This window comes from Aspergillus alliaceus, assembly GCF_009176365.1.
Source record: "Aspergillus alliaceus strain CBS 536.65 unplaced genomic scaffold BDW43scaffold_5, whole genome shotgun sequence".
In the NCBI taxonomy this organism is placed as follows: domain Eukaryota; kingdom Fungi; phylum Ascomycota; class Eurotiomycetes; order Eurotiales; family Aspergillaceae; genus Aspergillus; species Aspergillus alliaceus.
Genome location: NW_022474688.1, coordinates 47,465 through 64,923, shown reverse-complemented (window position 1 = coordinate 64,923; position 17,459 = coordinate 47,465). Strand labels below are relative to the sequence as shown.

The 17,459-nt window shown below is 48.8% G+C and overlaps 6 protein-coding genes across 6 annotated transcripts; 1 reads left to right on the top strand and 5 right to left on the bottom strand.

Moving 5' to 3' along the window:
• Window positions 1–241: 241 nt before the first annotated feature.
• Window positions 242–2,340, bottom strand: BDW43DRAFT_263473 (uncharacterized protein). The gene has a single exon (XM_032040556.1). The coding sequence runs from the start codon at window positions 2,239–2,241 to the stop codon at window positions 577–579; it is 1,665 nt and encodes a 554-aa protein (XP_031904311.1). The 5' UTR covers window positions 2,242–2,340; the 3' UTR covers window positions 242–576.
• Window positions 2,341–6,506: 4,166 nt separating this feature from the next.
• On the bottom strand, window positions 6,507–9,005 carry BDW43DRAFT_263468 (putative DNA helicase; the record flags this gene model as incomplete). Its single annotated transcript, XM_032040555.1, has 4 exons — window positions 6,507–7,095; window positions 7,214–7,274; window positions 7,328–8,781; window positions 8,846–9,005. Coding segments are annotated over 4 exons (1,760 nt in total), but the record flags the coding sequence as incomplete, so codon positions are not given.
• A 1,281-nt stretch (window positions 9,006–10,286) lies between these two features.
• On the bottom strand, window positions 10,287–12,198 carry BDW43DRAFT_178702 (uncharacterized protein). The gene has a single exon (XM_032038838.1). It carries the CDS (start codon window positions 11,997–11,999, stop codon window positions 10,377–10,379), a length of 1,623 nt encoding a protein of 540 aa, XP_031904309.1. The 5' UTR covers window positions 12,000–12,198; the 3' UTR covers window positions 10,287–10,376.
• On the bottom strand, window positions 12,198–13,846 carry BDW43DRAFT_178690 (endonuclease III domain-containing protein). The gene has a single exon (XM_032038836.1). The coding sequence runs from the start codon at window positions 13,657–13,659 to the stop codon at window positions 12,397–12,399; it is 1,263 nt and encodes a 420-aa protein (XP_031904308.1). The 5' UTR covers window positions 13,660–13,846; the 3' UTR covers window positions 12,198–12,396.
• A 199-nt stretch (window positions 13,847–14,045) lies between these two features.
• Window positions 14,046–14,656, top strand: pex4 (putative ubiquitin conjugating enzyme (UbcJ); the record flags this gene model as incomplete). The annotated part of the gene is made up of 2 exons (XM_032044341.1): window positions 14,046–14,202; window positions 14,310–14,656. The coding sequence occupies 2 exons, from the start codon at window positions 14,046–14,048 to the stop codon at window positions 14,654–14,656; spliced, it is 504 nt and encodes a 167-aa protein (XP_031904307.1).
• Window positions 14,657–14,856: 200 nt separating this feature from the next.
• On the bottom strand, window positions 14,857–16,812 carry BDW43DRAFT_178695 (putative GPI anchored cell wall protein (Dan4)). Its single transcript, XM_032038837.1, has 3 exons — window positions 15,990–16,812; window positions 15,213–15,869; window positions 14,857–15,119 (listed from the first exon to the last, which is right to left on the bottom strand). Exons 1-2 carry the CDS (start codon window positions 16,305–16,307, stop codon window positions 15,267–15,269), a joined length of 921 nt encoding a protein of 306 aa, XP_031904306.1. The 5' UTR covers window positions 16,308–16,812; the 3' UTR covers window positions 14,857–15,119; window positions 15,213–15,266.
• Window positions 16,813–17,459: the final 647 nt, after the last annotated feature.

Sequence of the window (17,459 nt, the reverse complement as noted above, 5' to 3'; positions counted from 1 at the left end):
TTTTTTTTTTTTTGATGTGGTGGTTTGGGGGTGAGTCTATCTTTATTGATGGATAGGGGGTTGGTTACTTGGTAGTACGTGACTCAAGGATTTAGCGGCTATAGGGTGAGGGTGGGATGATTGTATTATTTAGATCCTTGGTCTTACTCTAGTATTAATATTGTATAGTATTTGTTACGACATGGTGGGTTCATTTCATGTAGAACGGAGAAATTCAAAATAGAAATTTGATTTATTGATTGGATGGCGTAATATATTCAAGTCTATGAGCAACCCGTGCTATCTAATATCCTAGAACGATAACATTGCTGATAACAGTCTAGATCAGGATGATCAGTCATTACACAGTCGTGAGCTGGGAACATAATCAAACAGGCTAGAAGAGTAGTGTAGAGTGGTCAGCTGGAGCCACGTATAATGCAGCAAAAAAGGATTAAATCGTAAAAGAGGGAAGAAGAGGAACCGATGTCCTCGCGCAAGAGAGGTCCTCCAAGGACTCGTGTCCCTAACTCCCAGTCAGGGAGAGCTGGTCGTAATGCAATCAATGGTGATGGAGGTCTGTCACAAGCCAAGCGATCAGATCATATTTCCGATTTCAACCCGCCGATTGGGCGGCCATATCGGCCGACACGTATCGTCTTTGGAAGTGTCGGGTCGATCATAATCCGAGTCACTCTCGTACGGTGAGCCGAGTTTGTCCTCCGTCCGGGTAGGGGAGGTGGTCTGGGAATAGCTAGTGGGGGCGGGCCGTAGAAACTCCTGCGATTGGATTGGGTACATGGTTTTCAGGCCCATTGAGTTTCTAGCCAGTTGCTGAAGCTGCTGGATATCCGATCGGAGGCCGGAGATCTCGTTTTCCAGGCTGCGACGTGCGTTTTGTTCTCGTCGGAGGAGCATCACCAGAGCGCTGTACTGCTCGACAGAGATGCTGCTATGGTGGTCCGAGAGGGATGTTAATGAGGGAGTTTGTAGGGTTTTGGACCGGTGGAGATTATGCTGTGGGCTCGGCCGAATGGTCGCGGTACTCAAAGGCCGATCTCCCGTCGATCCGACGCTGGATGTAGCCTCACTGCTGGACGGCGGGGAGTGAGTTGTAGACTGTTTGCGCCTATGCTGACTCGCATTGTGCGACTGTTTGCGCCCTGACATCGCGGTCGGCGAAGGTTCACTCCGTTCGGTTTGCATACGGGCGATGGCGAATTCCAGATCAATCAGCTTCACCTCTAAGGTGGTCAATCGTTGTTCGAGTGAGATGCTCTCGTCATGTTGCATGGAGCTGACCAGGGTTCCGACATTTGGGGGCATGCTGGCTTCCTCCACACGGTCATCCAAGGGGTCAACCCCGTCGATCGACGGTTCCACGGCTGTCTGCGGCGCACTGGCTACCGTGCCCCTTGTCGTGGGTCGAATGGACACCACCTCGGTATCGGACGCTGCGCCACACGCGGTCGATGTGACGTAAGACTCGATACTCCGCCGTCTCCATTGGATAGGAGACATTCGATGATGCTTTGCCAGCCCCCGAAGAGCTGTTGCGCTTCGTGACCGTCGTTTGCTCCGCAGTAGCTCGCGCCGTCGCTCTTCATGGTCGCCGAGACGCGGGCTTTTACTTCGAGTACCCGCCGGGTCCGAGTGGATCAATGCATCCAGCGCATCGCGAGACTCGTCGTCATCCGAGAAGACCAAACTGGGCAACGTGGCCCGTCGTTGTCGAAGGGGTCCCATGTCGTGCTTAAACAACGTGTCGTCAAAGGGATTCGGGCCCCGTAACTCTTCGCCGATGGGTTTGCTATATTTCGATTTTAACGAACTGGACAGCGCGGCGTAATTCGGCGTCTCCTTATCCCGCAGTCGTTCCGGGGAGTGATTGAACCGAAAGTCCGGAGAACCCTCTTCACAACTATCTGTCTGGCTGCGTCCTTTGCGGGTGAAGATCTTCCTCATAACGGTCTTCAAGGTGCTTCCGGTCCGACGATGAGCGTTCGGTCCGCGAGCCATGTTCGACATGTCCGGTGCAAAACCTAGGGCCGCCGCGGCTTTTTGATTTCCACGAAAGCCGCCTAGCACGATGGACGGGTCCGAGCCGCGGTATGAGCGAGAGCTAACCATCAACGGCTTGGAGGTGATCGGAGGGAGAGCCGTGTCATAAGAAAGGTCGGAACCGGGATCCGACAACTGATCACGCGGAGCCAGGCAACTTCGAAGGGAGTCACTCCCGATACTTAGACTTGGGCGGGACATGACGAATCCCAAATCAATTACGTTGTATCACACAGTAAGGCGCGCGAGTAATGCAGGGCGGAAAGCGAGTGAGATTCATGAAAAAAAAAAAAAAAAAAATCTAGTAAGGAGTGTGTACCCAATCGGTAAGGAGGGTGTCAAAGAATAAATAGAAACGACAGGCTTCAAATGTGGAAGGGTATCTCAGGCGTTGTTCAAAGGGTACGGCAACAAGGCTGGACGAGAGAGTCAGCGCGATAGTGGGATGGAAGAAGCTTGGGGGAAGCGCTGACCTTGGCAGGAGATAAGATCATAATCTGTCCGACAGATGTGGACTACATACGCATACATATACCGCTATCTCGAGACAGACAGAGAGAGAGAGAGAGAGAGAGAGGAATGAATGAATATTCTGGTTCACATCAAACCATATCTCTCCCGAAAGAACCAAAAAATCAGAGCGAGAGAGAGGGGGGGATAAAGTTCGAGAACAAGAGGTTAGGGGGACGATGAACTCCACGCGGAAGACTAACCGCCACGATGGGGAAGGGGAAGACAGCGCAGGAAAGGGAATCACTGAAGCTTATCAAACAGGGGACGGCATGCTAGTGGGCTCCGATGCATTGCTAAGAGAAAAGAGAGAAAGGAATAAATAAGTACTAAGGATTAATGAGTATGGTGGTGGTTGTATAGCTGCCCTGGTGGCTCAACGACTTGGCTAGAACGGGCCACTAGTAAATGATTGCTGCTGACACGAAGGAATGATCAGAAGAGTATAAGGAGGAGAGGGGTATAAAAGGAAAAAAGAAAAGGGACCGGATTCAATTGGACGAGGGCGGAGATTGGGGTTAGGAGAATTAACTATAGTAGTAGTAGTTAGTAGTAGGAGGAGGAGGAGGAGGGTTCGAAAGGAATGGGCCTTTATTTTTATTTTTTTTTTTTAAAAAAAAAAAAAAAAGAAAAGAAAAGGGAAACAAAAGGAAAAGAAAAAGAAAAACGAAAAGAAGAGTATTGAACGTCGACTGGAGAAAGAGAAGAAAGACGGCATTGAGGTGGAGTTTCCACTTGGCGTCCAATGTCCGTGCACGCTGTTTCAGGAGTTCTTTTCAGGGGTAAAAAGAAGATGATTAAAAAAAATAAAATAAAATAAAAATAAAAGTTACACAAATACCGGTATTTCAAATTATTTGTGATCGTCTCTCCTGCACACTGAATCTTATGCATGTCATGATATATACTCTTGTGGTGTATGGATAAACGAATCACATGAGCTATGAGTTTCTATATTATATATTGTATCCTAATTCTTGTGGACTGACTATATACGTACAGTATATCCCATAGGCATCACCTCCAGTTGAGATTAGATTGGTTACGATCCATATCCGTCGCCTCAATATAAAATGATCATCTTCTCTCCTCTTTCTCCCGGTCCCGAAACTTCCGTCGCTCTTAACGACGGAAGCACATTGATCTATTAAGTATTAACTGCAATCTATTTTTATAAAAAAAAAAATAAAAAAAATCCGGGAATTGAGTTCAGACTCCACGTTGATCATGAGCAAAGGCAGTCCTTATAACTGAGTGCCACATGGAAAGACATCGCCTGCGTCCGGAGGCCTGAGGCAGGAGTGGGGTGCCTACATCTACACTAAGGATCAGCTGATCCCCTGCAGAACAAATGCGAAGACGATACTCTGCACCAACACCCATACACACCTTAACCCCAGATCCAGAATTTACAGAGAACCATCATCCAGACAGACAGATCTCATGGACTATCCTTCTTTCCCCATCTCCTTCCCCCCTCCCCCCTTCTCCCGAAAACCCCCCAATCCACTCCATCATCACCTTGAAGCCCTCTCTCCAAATGAAGAAATTCCTAGATGCACTTGACGTAAACATAGGTTTGATCACCGAGCAACTACCGTGGAACGAATCCAGGAATTCACCTCCGGCGCAGCTCATTCGCCATCATTCCTTAAGTCAATCAACCAACTTTTTGCTCCCATCTCCACTGATCCAAAGAATCTCCCCCAGCATAGACACGATTCCACGGTACACCAATGGAATAGCCCGGCTAGCCTAGCTCGATACGGTCAATGCATACATTCTCTTTATTGGAAATGGCCCCAACCCTATATCCAATCATTCTTTATTCACCTACTATAAAAGTCCCAAATCTTGAGCTGCGAACGCATTCCTTCACCGCTACTCGAATTTGATTTTTTGCGACTCTTGGCTTCACTCGAGTAATCAAGGACAGAATAATGCATACCTCCCCGAAGCAAGGAACGAAGAACACAGAGAGATTCCGTCACGAACATCTGGGTCTACCATGTATCCGCTCCGATTTAATCTATACGCAACAACTGACATCCCCTCCTCACCCAGAGGGTCCAAACACCCCCACCAACCTGGGAGCTCACATCGAAAGAAGAGGAGAGCGGGGGGGGATGATATGATACGCACACTGCACCGCGCCACCAACCGTTTGAAGAGCCGGACCGCAAAATAACCAATTTAAGGAGGCAAACAAACAAACTGCGAGTCTGAAACGCCACACGGACTCAGTGAAGGATCAACCCCCGGTCAGGCCATACAAACCGGTTGAACGAAGTGGGGAGAGTGGGAAATCTATACATATTATGAATTTATGTCAGTGGTAAGGCTGTGTTCTCCGTTCGATACTACTCACATTCCAGAATAACCCGTACGTCCTTCCATATTACCTGTCAACTTTGTTCCTGAAATAGCCCCTGCTTCCTGGGGAGATCAGGGATACTGCACTGCACTGCACGGCCTCGTGCCACCTTGCCTTCATCCCTCGTATAGAAAGTACAAGTACTACTATGTAAGTGTTCCAACCATTAGCGTTTCGTTTCATCCAGAGACCCAGCATCGCACGACAGAAACGCCGGAGCAAATGGGGGGAGAATAATAAATTTTGTAAGTAAAAAAAAAAAAAAAAAAGCCTTCCAGATGTCAAAATACACTAAACCGACCTTGCAGCTCGTAGTCATATGCAATGATGCGCTGGACATGCATGGGTACAGTGGAACCCGCAAGATGAGACGCACCAAGTGGCTCCCCTTTACACTTTATTCTCCACATTGTCATCCAGGACACATGTCCGGGACGTATCTCGTCTCGGTCGCTGTACGAGAAAAAAAATTAAAATAAATAAAATAAAATAAAAAACACGCCTGCCCCTCAAGCAAGCCGCATAACCATAAGATAATATAACTCTATCATTCGAAGCCTAATCTAAGTCATCGGACACGATTATCTTCCGTATAACATAACATGAACTACTACCGTACAGAGAAACAGAATGCGGATGCATAGAACCTCGCCGAGGCATGTACATACAACACGTAAGTAAAGCCCTATGCCACGCAAACCCCCAAACCCTATCTAGTCCTACGTAGCAAAATTCCAGTACTCTCATCCTATCTCTCATTCTATCTAAGCTCCGACACTAGAAAAATCCATTGATCATACCCCAAAAAAGCTACATCCCCGAACTCCCACCACATGAAACCATCTGCTCTATTTATATTCCCTCTAGAGCCACTCCACGGATTATCATCGCACCATCGAAACAAATCCCCACAGATGACCTCAAATTCCCTCACGGTGTCGGCAGGTGCGGTATGACGATTCGACTCAAATTCGTGCTCTCAGATACCTTCATCAAACAAGGATGGGATATAGTTGCCCCGTGCGAGATAAGAGTCCCGAGGGTTTAGCGGCAATGTCAGTGCTGATCGCGAACGGGGCCTAGTGGTGGACTAAGGCTGAACTATCTGTATGCTAGTATGCTAAAGGGAGGGGCTGACGTGGGATGGGTGAGGGGTAGGGAAATTAGAATGAATTAGGTGACTTTTAACCTATCTATATTTCTTGGGGTTGTTGTATGTTTGGTGTACCTAGTATGGTGGATGATGTGGGTTTGATATTTGATAGGTTGGGTTAGTTATATACGGCTTCGTCGGTTTTGCTCGGTGTAACGATGTGCGTAGGATTGCTTGGGTGTTGGCGCTGGCAAACTCTGATGGCTGAGGTTTTGGTCTAGTCAACACTATAGTATGCTCTCTTTATAGCTTCAATGTAAGCATCTTTATGATTTTTCTGCAATGTAGATCTACGATCAAGCCCTCTAAGATAGAGCTCTACCTTATGTGTATTTGTTTCATCTATAGTATTATCTTCTTTAGCCCATTCCTCGAGTAAGACAACGGACGCCCGGATTGTTGGACTAATATTGATAGATAAAGGAAGTTCTTGGCTCCCGGTTTTAAGATTGGATTGCCATTTCAAACCCCCTTCATATCATTCATTGGTCTTAACCCTTGGCGGGCTTAGTGAGATTACCAAGAATGAAAGGCTTCAGGACAAAGAAACATAAGAGGAACCCGCAAAGAAGGTTGTTGGTGCCGAGCTTTCTACTTTGATGTGCTCAGGTACGGCGAAGCCTACGCGGAATTCTTCCAATGAATTTCTGCGGGCAACGTTCCTATCATCGTCGACATGGAGCTGACATTGCGTAGGAAAGCATCAAGTACGACGTCGCAAGGCGCAGGAACGCTGCTCCCGGTTCGGCATTCACCAAAATATGAGGTGTAGACTCGACCGAGTACAGAACATGTCCGGGACCCTTGGGGATCAACAAGCCCAACATGTCAGACTACGTTGGGAATCCCGATTGGCCACCCTCTTCTCATCGTCCAGGGCATCATGCATGGATCAACATAGAGAAGGGGCGGAGCAAAGTGGGGATGGCTCCTTCACAGCAATTCTCCGGCGTCTGGGTAGCGCAAGTCGGCGTTCTCTTCTAGGAATGCCATCCATCGCTTGAGAAACCCGCTTCCTCTGTGGCAGATCATAAAATACGTTAGTGAGCCCCACTATTCTTTCGAATTGCTGCTGGTCGATCATAATACAGAGTTGAAGGTGTAAATGGAAAGGAGTCAAAAAGGAGGAAACTTACTTGCTGATGGTCTCCGAGTCACCACAGACGCAAAGATGCCGCTTGGGACGTGTCATGGCGACTAGACGAGTTTGGTCAGTATGCTTGACCAGCACAGGATGGCTACAAACGCACCGTTCAAACGTCGCTTCTCCCCCAAGAATCCGACTTCGTGCTCACCGTTACTTCGCACCAGGCTGACCACAACAGCCTCCTTCTCACGGCCCTGGAATCCATCCACACTCCCTAGCTCGATAACCGGGTATTTCTCCCGTAGCATCTGCGACAAAATAGCCAATTGGCCGTTGTATGGAGTGATAACAGCAATATCCTCTGGTTTCAGACCTGACTGCACCAAGTTGTCTACGTGTTTCGCAACAACCATTGCCTCCATTTCGTTGCTCTTACTCTCACCCAAAAGGGCCTCCTTTTGGCCAACCTCGTTGTCCTCGGTTTTCTCAGGGAAGTCTCCTCCTTGAGTATCCCAGAATACCAACGGCTCCTTCGTATCATCTGTCTCCTCTACTTCGTACGGTAGGTCTTTTAGAAGGCGTGCTTTTACCGCTTCGCCAGCCATCAGTTTAGACTCATATAGCTCATCTGACGGAAACCGCATGATTGTCTCATGCATCCGATACTGTGTGGTTAGCATTCTTTTAATGCTGTCGCCATGCATTGAGAGCAGCCGATCAAACATGGTCGTCTCAAGAGACATTTTCCCGAGAGCCCCTCTGTCGCTATCACTGACAGCGGTCTCCTTCTCCGCCTTTTCTCGTGTTGCTGCATCTTTCGACTTCTGGACGCTAGACTTGACAGTAGGGGGTAGTTGTAGGTGATCGCCAGCCAGAACAACCTTGGAAGCGGATAACAGCGGAATCCAGCATTGAGCTTCTAGGGCCTGACTGGCCTCGTCGATGACCACAACATCAAACTTTTGATTCCTCAGTTGATGGCCACCTGCTCCATGCAGTGTTGCAAGAACCACGCTGCTTTCTCTAACCAAATTATCCACACATTTGGACTCCCTCTCTCTGAATTCCCGACGTAATTCCTTCAGATCTTGATAAATGGCCCGCTTCTCCCGTCCAAACCTAGTCTTGCGAATACTAGCTTGCTTCTGGTCAATCTCCTTTCTGACATCCCGAACGATGGAAGCGGCTTCCGATGTGTGGGTCAGAACTTCTAGAGAATGTTCAAGAACCGATGGTAGCAAACGGGCCGGGTGGCCTATACGCACAACAGGCACTTTCTTAGGAGCGAGTCTTTCCACAATATTATCCACGGATATATTCGACGGTCCACAAACAAGCACGCGTAACTTCCGCTGCACCATCTGAACAATAAGCTCGATCAACGTATGCGTTTTGCCAGTTCCAGGGGGGCCGTGTATAAGCGCAACGTCCCGCGAAGCTAAAGCAAACCGAATAGCTTCCTTCTGCGAATCATTCAACGTCGGATCACTAAACTCCACCTCCCCACCAGCCTCATAGTCCGGCTGCAACGGCGTCGTATGTCCAAAAGCAACCCGCATAAAATGCGTATGATCAGACTCGGACATCTTCGCCATCTTCTCCATCGTCTGATTCATCCTAGACGTAAGAGTCTCGGTCAGCCACACAGTACCCTTCCATCCTTCACACAAGGCTCTCTCACCGTCGATATGTCACATCATTCGCAAGCTTAATCCTATATCCCACAATTAGCAAAACATCCATCCACACATTCCAGAACCCTCCCTTCCAGAGAAACCACAAAACACAAAACATACACCCAAAGCTTCTTCCCCCACAACTCCTCAATCGCCTCATCATCCTCCTTAGAGCGCCCCCCATTTCCCCCCCTCTGCCCAAATGCAACCCATATACTCCTCTCCCCAACCCTCGTCACAACCCCTTCTGGCCCCTTCGGCGCCTCCCCCTTCCCATCCTTCCCCTTTTCCTTCCCCACCTTATCCTTCTTCCCAGACCCCCCAATCTCATTCACCCGCACAACATCCCCCACGCGAATCCCATGCGCCCCTAATTGCGGCTCTCCGCCCTTCCCATTCTTCTCATCATTCTTGGCCGAGACGGCGGAATCAGCGCCGAACTCGCCCACCACGCGACCGCCGAGACCGGTCCGGCATTGCGAGAGGACGAGGCCTGTGAGCGCGTAGCCTGTTGCTTGGAGGGTTCGGCGGGTGGCGGGGGAGACGGAGGCGGCTGTACTGGCGAGGGTGGAGGAGGAGACTTCGGCTTCGTGTTCGTGAAGGAGGAGCTGTTGTTGGGACTGGGCGAAGTGGGGGATTGAGAGGGGAGTTGGTGTTGATGTTGGAGACATTTGTTGTGTGGAAGGATTGTTGTTGGTGAGTGTCGTGGTGGTTGTGGCTATAGTATAAACATTTGTCCGGGTTTGGGGGATAATTGGTTGGTTATTGTTGGTTTTAATTATTTTGGGAGTGTTGTGGTGACGTTGTTTTGTTCGGAATTAAGTGAGGTAGTGGGGTTTTATGTCCGTGGGGTAGTTAGTAGGTATGAGTGCATAACCAGTTATTTTGTTCTGCTTAGTCAGATGTACATATATGCACAACACATTATAGAACAGATGTGAATTGAGGACGTTTTGGATTGTACATCTGGGATTAGTTAGCTGTGGACATTTTGACTGACGATTGATTCACTTGGTGGATAGACAAGGGAGTCAAAACAAGGCTGAAAATATAGATCAGAGCCAATGTCTGTACTCAGCGCCAGAAACATGACGATACTATGCATAACTAGCTATAGTCCATGTGTACCAATGCAAATCAAAAAAAGAAAGAAAAAAAACAACCGTATTAGCTATTTTTGAGAGATACAATAAGAGGTGAAAACATAAGGAAATAGACACTGGTGAACTGAAGGGTGCATCCAGGATGGTTTTCTTTTCAAGACTGATGGCATAGTTCATGCATAGATGAGAGTACGTTATGGTTTGATTTTTCTTCAAGGATCTCGCCAGCGGGTAGATGCATCTCAACAACATATTCTGAGCCTGTCCAGAATGAGGGACTGTGTGACCACAAGCTCCGAGAGCGCAGAGGAATTATGAAATGGTGTGTGGGTTTCATCATCTCAGAAGCAAATATTGGAAGATGAGGGTCAAAAGATAGGCAAAAGATACAAAAGAGACCAGCAATAAAATATACCAGACCCAGGCTAAGGATTCAGGGACTCAGATGTTTTTGGCCAATAAAGGGCATGTGGCTGGGTTTAGACCTTCCAATACATGCAGGGCCCAACACAGTTCGTTCCGCGTCCCTTTCAAACGAGCGATCATCTGCTAAATAAACGTGAAAGTCTCGGAGACCATGCAGGTCAGCAAAGGCTCTAAGAAGCTTGCGCAGATATTTGTTTCTGCTCGAGTATCCGGAAGTGCTATGGGACTTTGTACCAAGATCAATGATCGTGAGCGAAAGGCGCGAAAGATCAAAATGTTCACGGATGAAACGGCGCAACACCGCCCAAGAGAGCAATGCTTCGTATTCTCTGTGGGTATATCTCCCAGGGGTTCGAAAAGATAGCGGAAACTTGAAAGTTAGGTGCCGAATCTGCATGGAGGACGAGGTGGGGATGTAATGTAGAAGCCTCATGATGAGGTCAGGGTCTTCGTCCGTGAATGAGAAGTTATTTTTTGAAAAGAATATCCGACGAGCATCTTCATAAAATCCACGGCTGACCAAAAAATAGGATGTTGGGGAGGAGAAACAAGAACAGCTTGTGGAATAGGCCGTCTGACGAGCATGACAGAAGCACATGGCTCGCACTGGAGAGCAAGTTCCGCAACAAGTGAGGGGGTACAGGGTTGATCGCTGACGCCTGCGGTCTTGCAAGGTTACGATACCTTTCGGGCATTCGGAAGCCATAATATAAGGATCAGAACGATTGATCATTAATTGCTCAAGTATAAGAAGTTGCACCTCTTTCGGAAGTCGTAGGAATGGGAAGGGAGGCTTAGCTCCGAGGTTGTCAGTCAATCTCCAGCAGGCTCTTTTGACAACTGGTCGGATGTCGTTCTCCTGGGACTGATTGAGATGAATGGCACATTGGGATAGTGTAGGAAAAGGGTCCATTGCGCACATCAGTCTGTTAGCAACCTCCAAATCTTTGACCCTACACTTAAGACTGAAACACGTAAGGGAACGCATCCGCTCTGTAGCTAAACCACAGAAAGCAACCCACATGTTCATGATTGTGCGATGGATTCCTCGATAGAGTTTGAGAAAACGCTTATCATTAGGTCCCAGATCGATATGGAGATATTTCAAATGCTCCATACCCCAAATTGTTGCACCGCGAAACCTGTAAAAGTCTGCCCTCTTGTAGAGAGTAGCACTAAATTTGTTGAGACCAAAAAACATAGGACTAATTTCATCGCGAACAGCGCCGGAGGTCTCAAACAATACAGTCGGCAGCGGTAGGTGAGTGCAGGCCTTGTCAACAAAAGCAGTCCATGACCCCTTAGTCTCACGGCTGCGAGGGCAACCTGGCGCAATCACAGGGGGTATCTGGGCATGATCCTTGATGGACTTGATCCGGGCACCTTCAGTGGTAAAGTTAATCAGGCAAGGGCGTAGAAGTCCAGCATACTCCAGGATTTTTATTTTAGCTATCTCTGGCAGATCAAGGAATGTTTTACCCGGCTTGAAGAAGACTTCCACGTCCAAAGGGTCAAACTGAGAACTTGTATCGGTCGGTGGAGAGTACTGGCCTGCCATGGAAGAACGTGGAGGATTCAATTTATTGTAGAGTTGCCAAAAGGCCTCGGCATCAGGATCCATGGTATCCATTTGGAGCCTGTGGTGATTGTTTTGGCAAACCAACAGTTAGCGGGTTGCCGGGGCGTGTTGAGAACGAGTGGTAACAGGAAATCAGCATCGTGGGGCCTTACATCTAGTGAACAAGGTTGTAGGTAGAGATATAGGAGGCTTAATGCTTTGTGACGTTGATCACAAGTTGCGAAAAGACATCCAATAGGTAGGCAGATGAGTTAGTCGAGGCATTGCAAGAGAGGTAAGAGAAATGGTAGCGAGGTTGACTACATGGGAGCGGGGCGGGAGGAAAGAGAGGAAATGAAGAAAGCCCGTCCATGTGTGCAAAGTTGAATTTGAATATTAGTAGTTGTAAAGAGGAAATCCCCTAGTAGTAAATAGCCACATCTCGTGCCTCGTGCCTGGGGCACTCAACTCACTCCCCCTCGATTTTTATTTCCACTCCGCCTTCAACACTCTCATCTTTCGGTACCGTAATTAGATTTTTCTTGTTAGGAACCAGTCCTTTGATTTCACTCTTGCATAATTTTGTCCCTGCGAGGTCACAATTGCCGCATTTCCTTCCTACTGGTAAGCAGGCCGTCTGCCCCAGCCCAACAAGCAGCTTATTGATTTCATGCCATTTGTCTTTGGGTAGCCATGATTCCAGCGCCTTGCGAGTCTCCTCCGGCGTCTTCGTCTTGTGCCAGCCCCAGAGGTTCGTGATACGATGAACGTGCACATCGACTCCAATGCCTTCATGCTTTCCCCAAGCAGCACTCATACAGAGATATGCCATCTTTGGACCTACCCCTGGGAGCTTCATCAGCTCGTCGGCAGTATCTGGGATATCACCATGGTACTGATCGCGAAGAATGACGGCCGCTGCCTTAATGTATTTGGTCTTGTTATTATGGAACCCCACCGTCCTGATCAGTTCGTTCAGTCGCTCAGGTGAGACCGCCAGGATATTCTCAAGGTTCAGAGTACTATCTTTAAGAGGTTTCACTGGTTCAGATGGGTCTTCTGTTTCTTTTTTGATCACACTGGTTTCCACTAGAGGAGCTTCACCATTGCCAAGTTCGGTGTGCAAACGCTGCATAGCCACAGCCGTAACTGTGTCCTTCGTTTGCGATGACAGCATCAGTGCAATCAGAGTCTGGAACCGTCGATCGCGCGGGGATGACGCTCGCCAATACAGTTCAGCACAGCCCATTGTGTCAACCGGAGCCGTCGGATTAGCCTCACGCATCTTTTTGACAATGCTGTACATTGTGTCCCAGTTGGAGGGCGGCTCTACTTTGAATGCGCCATCTTCATCTTTGATTTTCCGAGCAGGGACCCGACGTGCTTTCTGTACGGTCTCAGTTTTGACGGATTTTTCAGCCGTTCTGTCGGTAACCCTTGCCGGAGGGCGAGAGCTAGTTCTCCGCGGTGGCGAAGAGTTTACTTTGTTTTTTTGCCGTTTCGCCGGGGGTTCCATGATATCCTCAATATCCACTGTATTGACAGACGAGAGAGATGAGGTATCATCATCACTTGCAGGTAATTTAGGTTCAACATGACCATTAGAGCCTCCGCTATACGCGAAACTGCGCAGCGCATTTATATTGGACGAACTGCGCGTTTGCCGGCGCACGGGAGGCGAAAGAGCCTGCAAGACTTTCTCAGACTGTTTCGATGCTCGGGAAGTTCGCATGGCGTAGTATTCAGGGCTTTTTCAATATATGTAGCTAAAGTGAGATGTGGCATTCAAATGAATCAAGGATCGACGGAATTTTTAGGGGTCGGAAAGACTGGGCCGCCAAGCTCATCCACGCGGAGCGGACGATCACAGAATCGCATGGGGAAGAAAAGACCCACGGGACGTTGTTAAGCCTCGGCGCAACTCCCTTCTTGGTGAGTAACCACTAAGGTTGCTGTGCGATTTAGTTACTCCCCTTGCTTTTAGTCTTCTAATTTCCTGCCGAACAACCACAACGCCGAATAATCTTCAGGCAAAAAAATCCTTCATTCTAATTCCTCCGACAATCAAAGCATCTCTCCGCGGCAAATTCGCGATCCACATTCCAGACATACCCCCTCATGGCGTCAACCTCCACCACCCAACGTCTCCTCCGCGAACTGAAAGACTACACCAACAACCCGAATGAAGCGCTCCTTCACCTCGGGCCCGTCGACGACGATGACCTTCTCCATTGGGAAGCAGTGCTAAAGGGCGTAAAGGGAACACCATACGAAGGTACCATTCACCCTTCTCAACCCCAGCCTCCTTCCCTCCCCGCTTCCCCATCGACAAATCCCACCCTTCAACGGCCTCAACTAACGAACAACATAAAAATACCATAGGCGGTCTCTGGTCCCTCTCAATAACTATCCCACCCAACTATCCCCTCGCACCCCCAACAATCCGCTTCAGCACCCGAATCTCGCACCCGAACATCTCCTTCACCACTGGCGAAATTTGCCTCACCCTGCTCACGACCGAACACTGGAGTCCCGTATACACGCTCTCAACAACCCTGACTGCCATCCACCAACTCCTCACGGATCCACGACCCGATAGCCCACTGAACGTGGATGTCGCAGCCTTACTGAGAGACGGTGACATTCCCGCCTGGGAGAGTATCGTGCGGTTCTGGACGGAGGAAGAAAGATGGCAAGGGCCGGGATCTGCCTCTTTCTTGCGGGGATAGGTCAGCCTGCGTCGTAGAAAAGGGGCCTGGATAAACGACGTCGTGGAGGAAATTGCGTTGATAGATGGAGGAGCGGCTTTTCTCGATTGGCTATTTTTGTCCCGTTTCAGTTATGTCGATACTACGATTCCGCATTTATATATACAGCACGTAAAGTCCACTATTTCCCCATACCCAAGGTACCATACACCAAACCATATACTGAATAAACATCAAGATAATCACATATCTACTAAGATTCAATTGTTCAGAGTAACCCGCACTAAAGCCAGGTCATCAATCTAATTATGCACAACACGCTAGACAGAATAAAAAAAAGGAGAGACATGCCCTTAAACCCATGATCGATCTCATCTCAATACCGCTTAAAATAAAGAGAGACAAATGTCGGACGCCACAGTATGCACAAGGATCGTAAGTGGAGCGTGAGCGTGAAAAAGGCAGTACAAAACGTAACGTAAGCCTATTATTTTCAGAAAAGAAGAGAGAAAAACGATTAAAAAAAAAACGCCATCCATGTATGCAGAAAATCGCAGTATCATCGTCGGACTCACACGATGTCGGCTTTGCTTTCATAGAAAGAGAAGGAGGGAGTGGAGGGTGGACAAGATTACAAGGCCATGGCGACCATGGCGGCTCCGCCAATCATCACGAACAGCTCGCGGGTGAGGCCGGTGGTGGAAGCGGCGTTGTCGGTCTGCAGGCCGGGGGCGGCGCCGGTTTTGGTGGCGACTTCATGGTTGGTTTCGGTGGGGTGAACGACTGTGATGGAGGTGATGGTGCTTTGCTCGCCGTTGGGGAGGGTGGTGGTGCTCTTGAAAGTGGAGGTATAGGGGGTTGTGTTCTTGGTGGTCTCGGGCTTCTTGGTGGTCTCTGGGGCCGTGGTAGTTTGCATGGTGGTGGGGTCCTTCTTGGTGGTGGTGGAGCTGGAGCTAGAGCTAGAGTCGGAGTTCGTGGCGGAGGGTGTAGAGTCGGTAGAAGTTGTCTTGGGGTCTGAGTGAGTGGACGGGGGCTCAGTTGAGGCCGTGGTGTGGGTGGACGGCGGTTCCGAGTGGGTTTCGCTGGTGGTGGTAGGCTTGTCAGTGGTGGGCTTGTCGGTCGTCGACTGAGTGTTTGGCTGAGCAGTAGTATGCTCAGTAGTGGACTCGGCAGTAGACTTTTGAGTAGGAGTTGGAGTAGCAGTGGTGCCGGCCGCCGTGCTGGTTGGTTCCGCCTGAGAAGTCGACGAGTCAGACGAGGTAGCAGAAGCCGCGGAAGTGGAAGGAGAGGAAGGAGAGGGAGCTTCAGTGGTGGGAGAAGAGGGAGAGGAAGCGTGAGTAGGAGAGGATGGTACTACAGCAGTGGCCGAGGGCTCAGCAGCTGTGGAGCTGTTGTCCCTCTTCAGATTCAGATGGGCTGCCAACGAGCTATCCTCCGTACCGAGAGCCTGCACGGCGTCATCGTCGGAGGGGAAGACGCCATGGTGGAACTTTTCGAAGAGATGAAGAGCCTTGTGGATGGATTGCTCATCGATCTTCTCGAGATAGCTGTAGAAATCGGACTTGTCGGAGACAGCGCTCCCCTCGGCGTCGGCCTGTTCGGGCGCTGTGGTCGCAATCGCAGAGGATGCGACGACCAAGGAGACGAAGCAAAGCCTGACAAGACGATTCATCCTGTCTGCGGGGGTTTTTTTTTTATGTATTGTGGTCGGATGATGTACAGAGAGCAGACTTAGTCAAGCTGATTGGCAGCTTGGCGGGCTAACTGATAGGCAGCAGAGACGATGAGATTAAAATCGGAGGTTCGTATCGATTGAAAACCCGTCGGTAGTTCCCTGTCGAGGTGGGTGAAAAGACCAAGAAAAGAGCAAATAATGACCAAAGAGGTGAATTTGGGACAATGAGAGGAGAGGAGAAGAGAGAAAGGGGAGCGAAGGAAGACTTAACAGCGAACAAGGCCTTTTTGTTATGAGTTCAGGTTTCCGGCCTGATAATGGAGTTAGTCGATTTAGTCCGTCGGCTTCGGATCCGCCAGAAAAGAAAAAATTCAATTCGAGGAACAGGTAACACCGATGGAACGAATCACAATGGACATTCACGGTGGATCTTCGCGTGGTCAACCACTAGATTAAGACTTTCACATCAATAACACTGCAAATAGAAGTTCACATCGCCGGTTAGGGTCATGGTCTAGTGTTGTATCTTGGGTAGTCTGGAAGTGGTTCCCATGGTATGGGAGCCCTAAATTCAGCAATAGTGGCGATGCGCCTTGGCTTCTCTTTTACTTCTTTCTCATCCTCTTTTATTATGTATGTACAGTACCGTATGTACACACGTTATCGGACACATAAATCTCCTCGTACATACAGCTGGCACCGTCAGCACTAACAGAGCTTATGCATATAGCGTTGATGCTTAGAATAGTAGCGATAGGCTGTAAGGTGTCTCTCTGCAAGTGAGTATAAATAGGTGTGTCTGTTTCCCACCCCCCCACTTGCTGCGAGGGAAGAGTAAAAGTCGGATTTCCTTGTATGTCTCAGAAATTCAAGGCGACCGTTACCGGAAATAGTAAACGAAAAAGCGGAAATCACCGAGATCCTCTTGGCGAATTAAGAAGGACGTTTTTCAGCTCTATGATGACACCACTGTGAGATCAGAAGACGAGGAATTCCCCACTCGTGCTTTAAACCAAGCATCTCAACCTCAACCTGAACAACCGCCAATCGCTCCCAAAATTCAGAACAGTACAGTACAGTACTGTATAGCCACAACGTTCAACAAATACTGACTTTAAGAATGTTCTCGTATTCCGTAGTATACGTATG

Bases quoted from the DNA above. Each gene is read 5' to 3' on its own strand.
- BDW43DRAFT_263473 (XM_032040556.1), bottom strand. From the start codon at position 2,241: ATGTCCCGCCCAAGTCTAAGTATCGGGAGTGACTCCCTTCGAAGTTGC.
- BDW43DRAFT_178702 (XM_032038838.1), bottom strand. From the start codon at position 11,999: ATGGATACCATGGATCCTGATGCCGAGGCCTTTTGGCAACTCTACAAT.
- BDW43DRAFT_178690 (XM_032038836.1), bottom strand. From the start codon at position 13,659: ATGCGAACTTCCCGAGCATCGAAACAGTCTGAGAAAGTCTTGCAGGCT.
- BDW43DRAFT_178695 (XM_032038837.1), bottom strand. From the start codon at position 16,307: ATGAATCGTCTTGTCAGGCTTTGCTTCGTCTCCTTGGTCGTCGCATCC. The intron at 15,870-15,989 runs GTACCATCCTCT...TCGACTTCTCAG, and splicing joins AGCCCTCGGCCACTGCTGTA to GCGGAACCAACCAGCACGGC.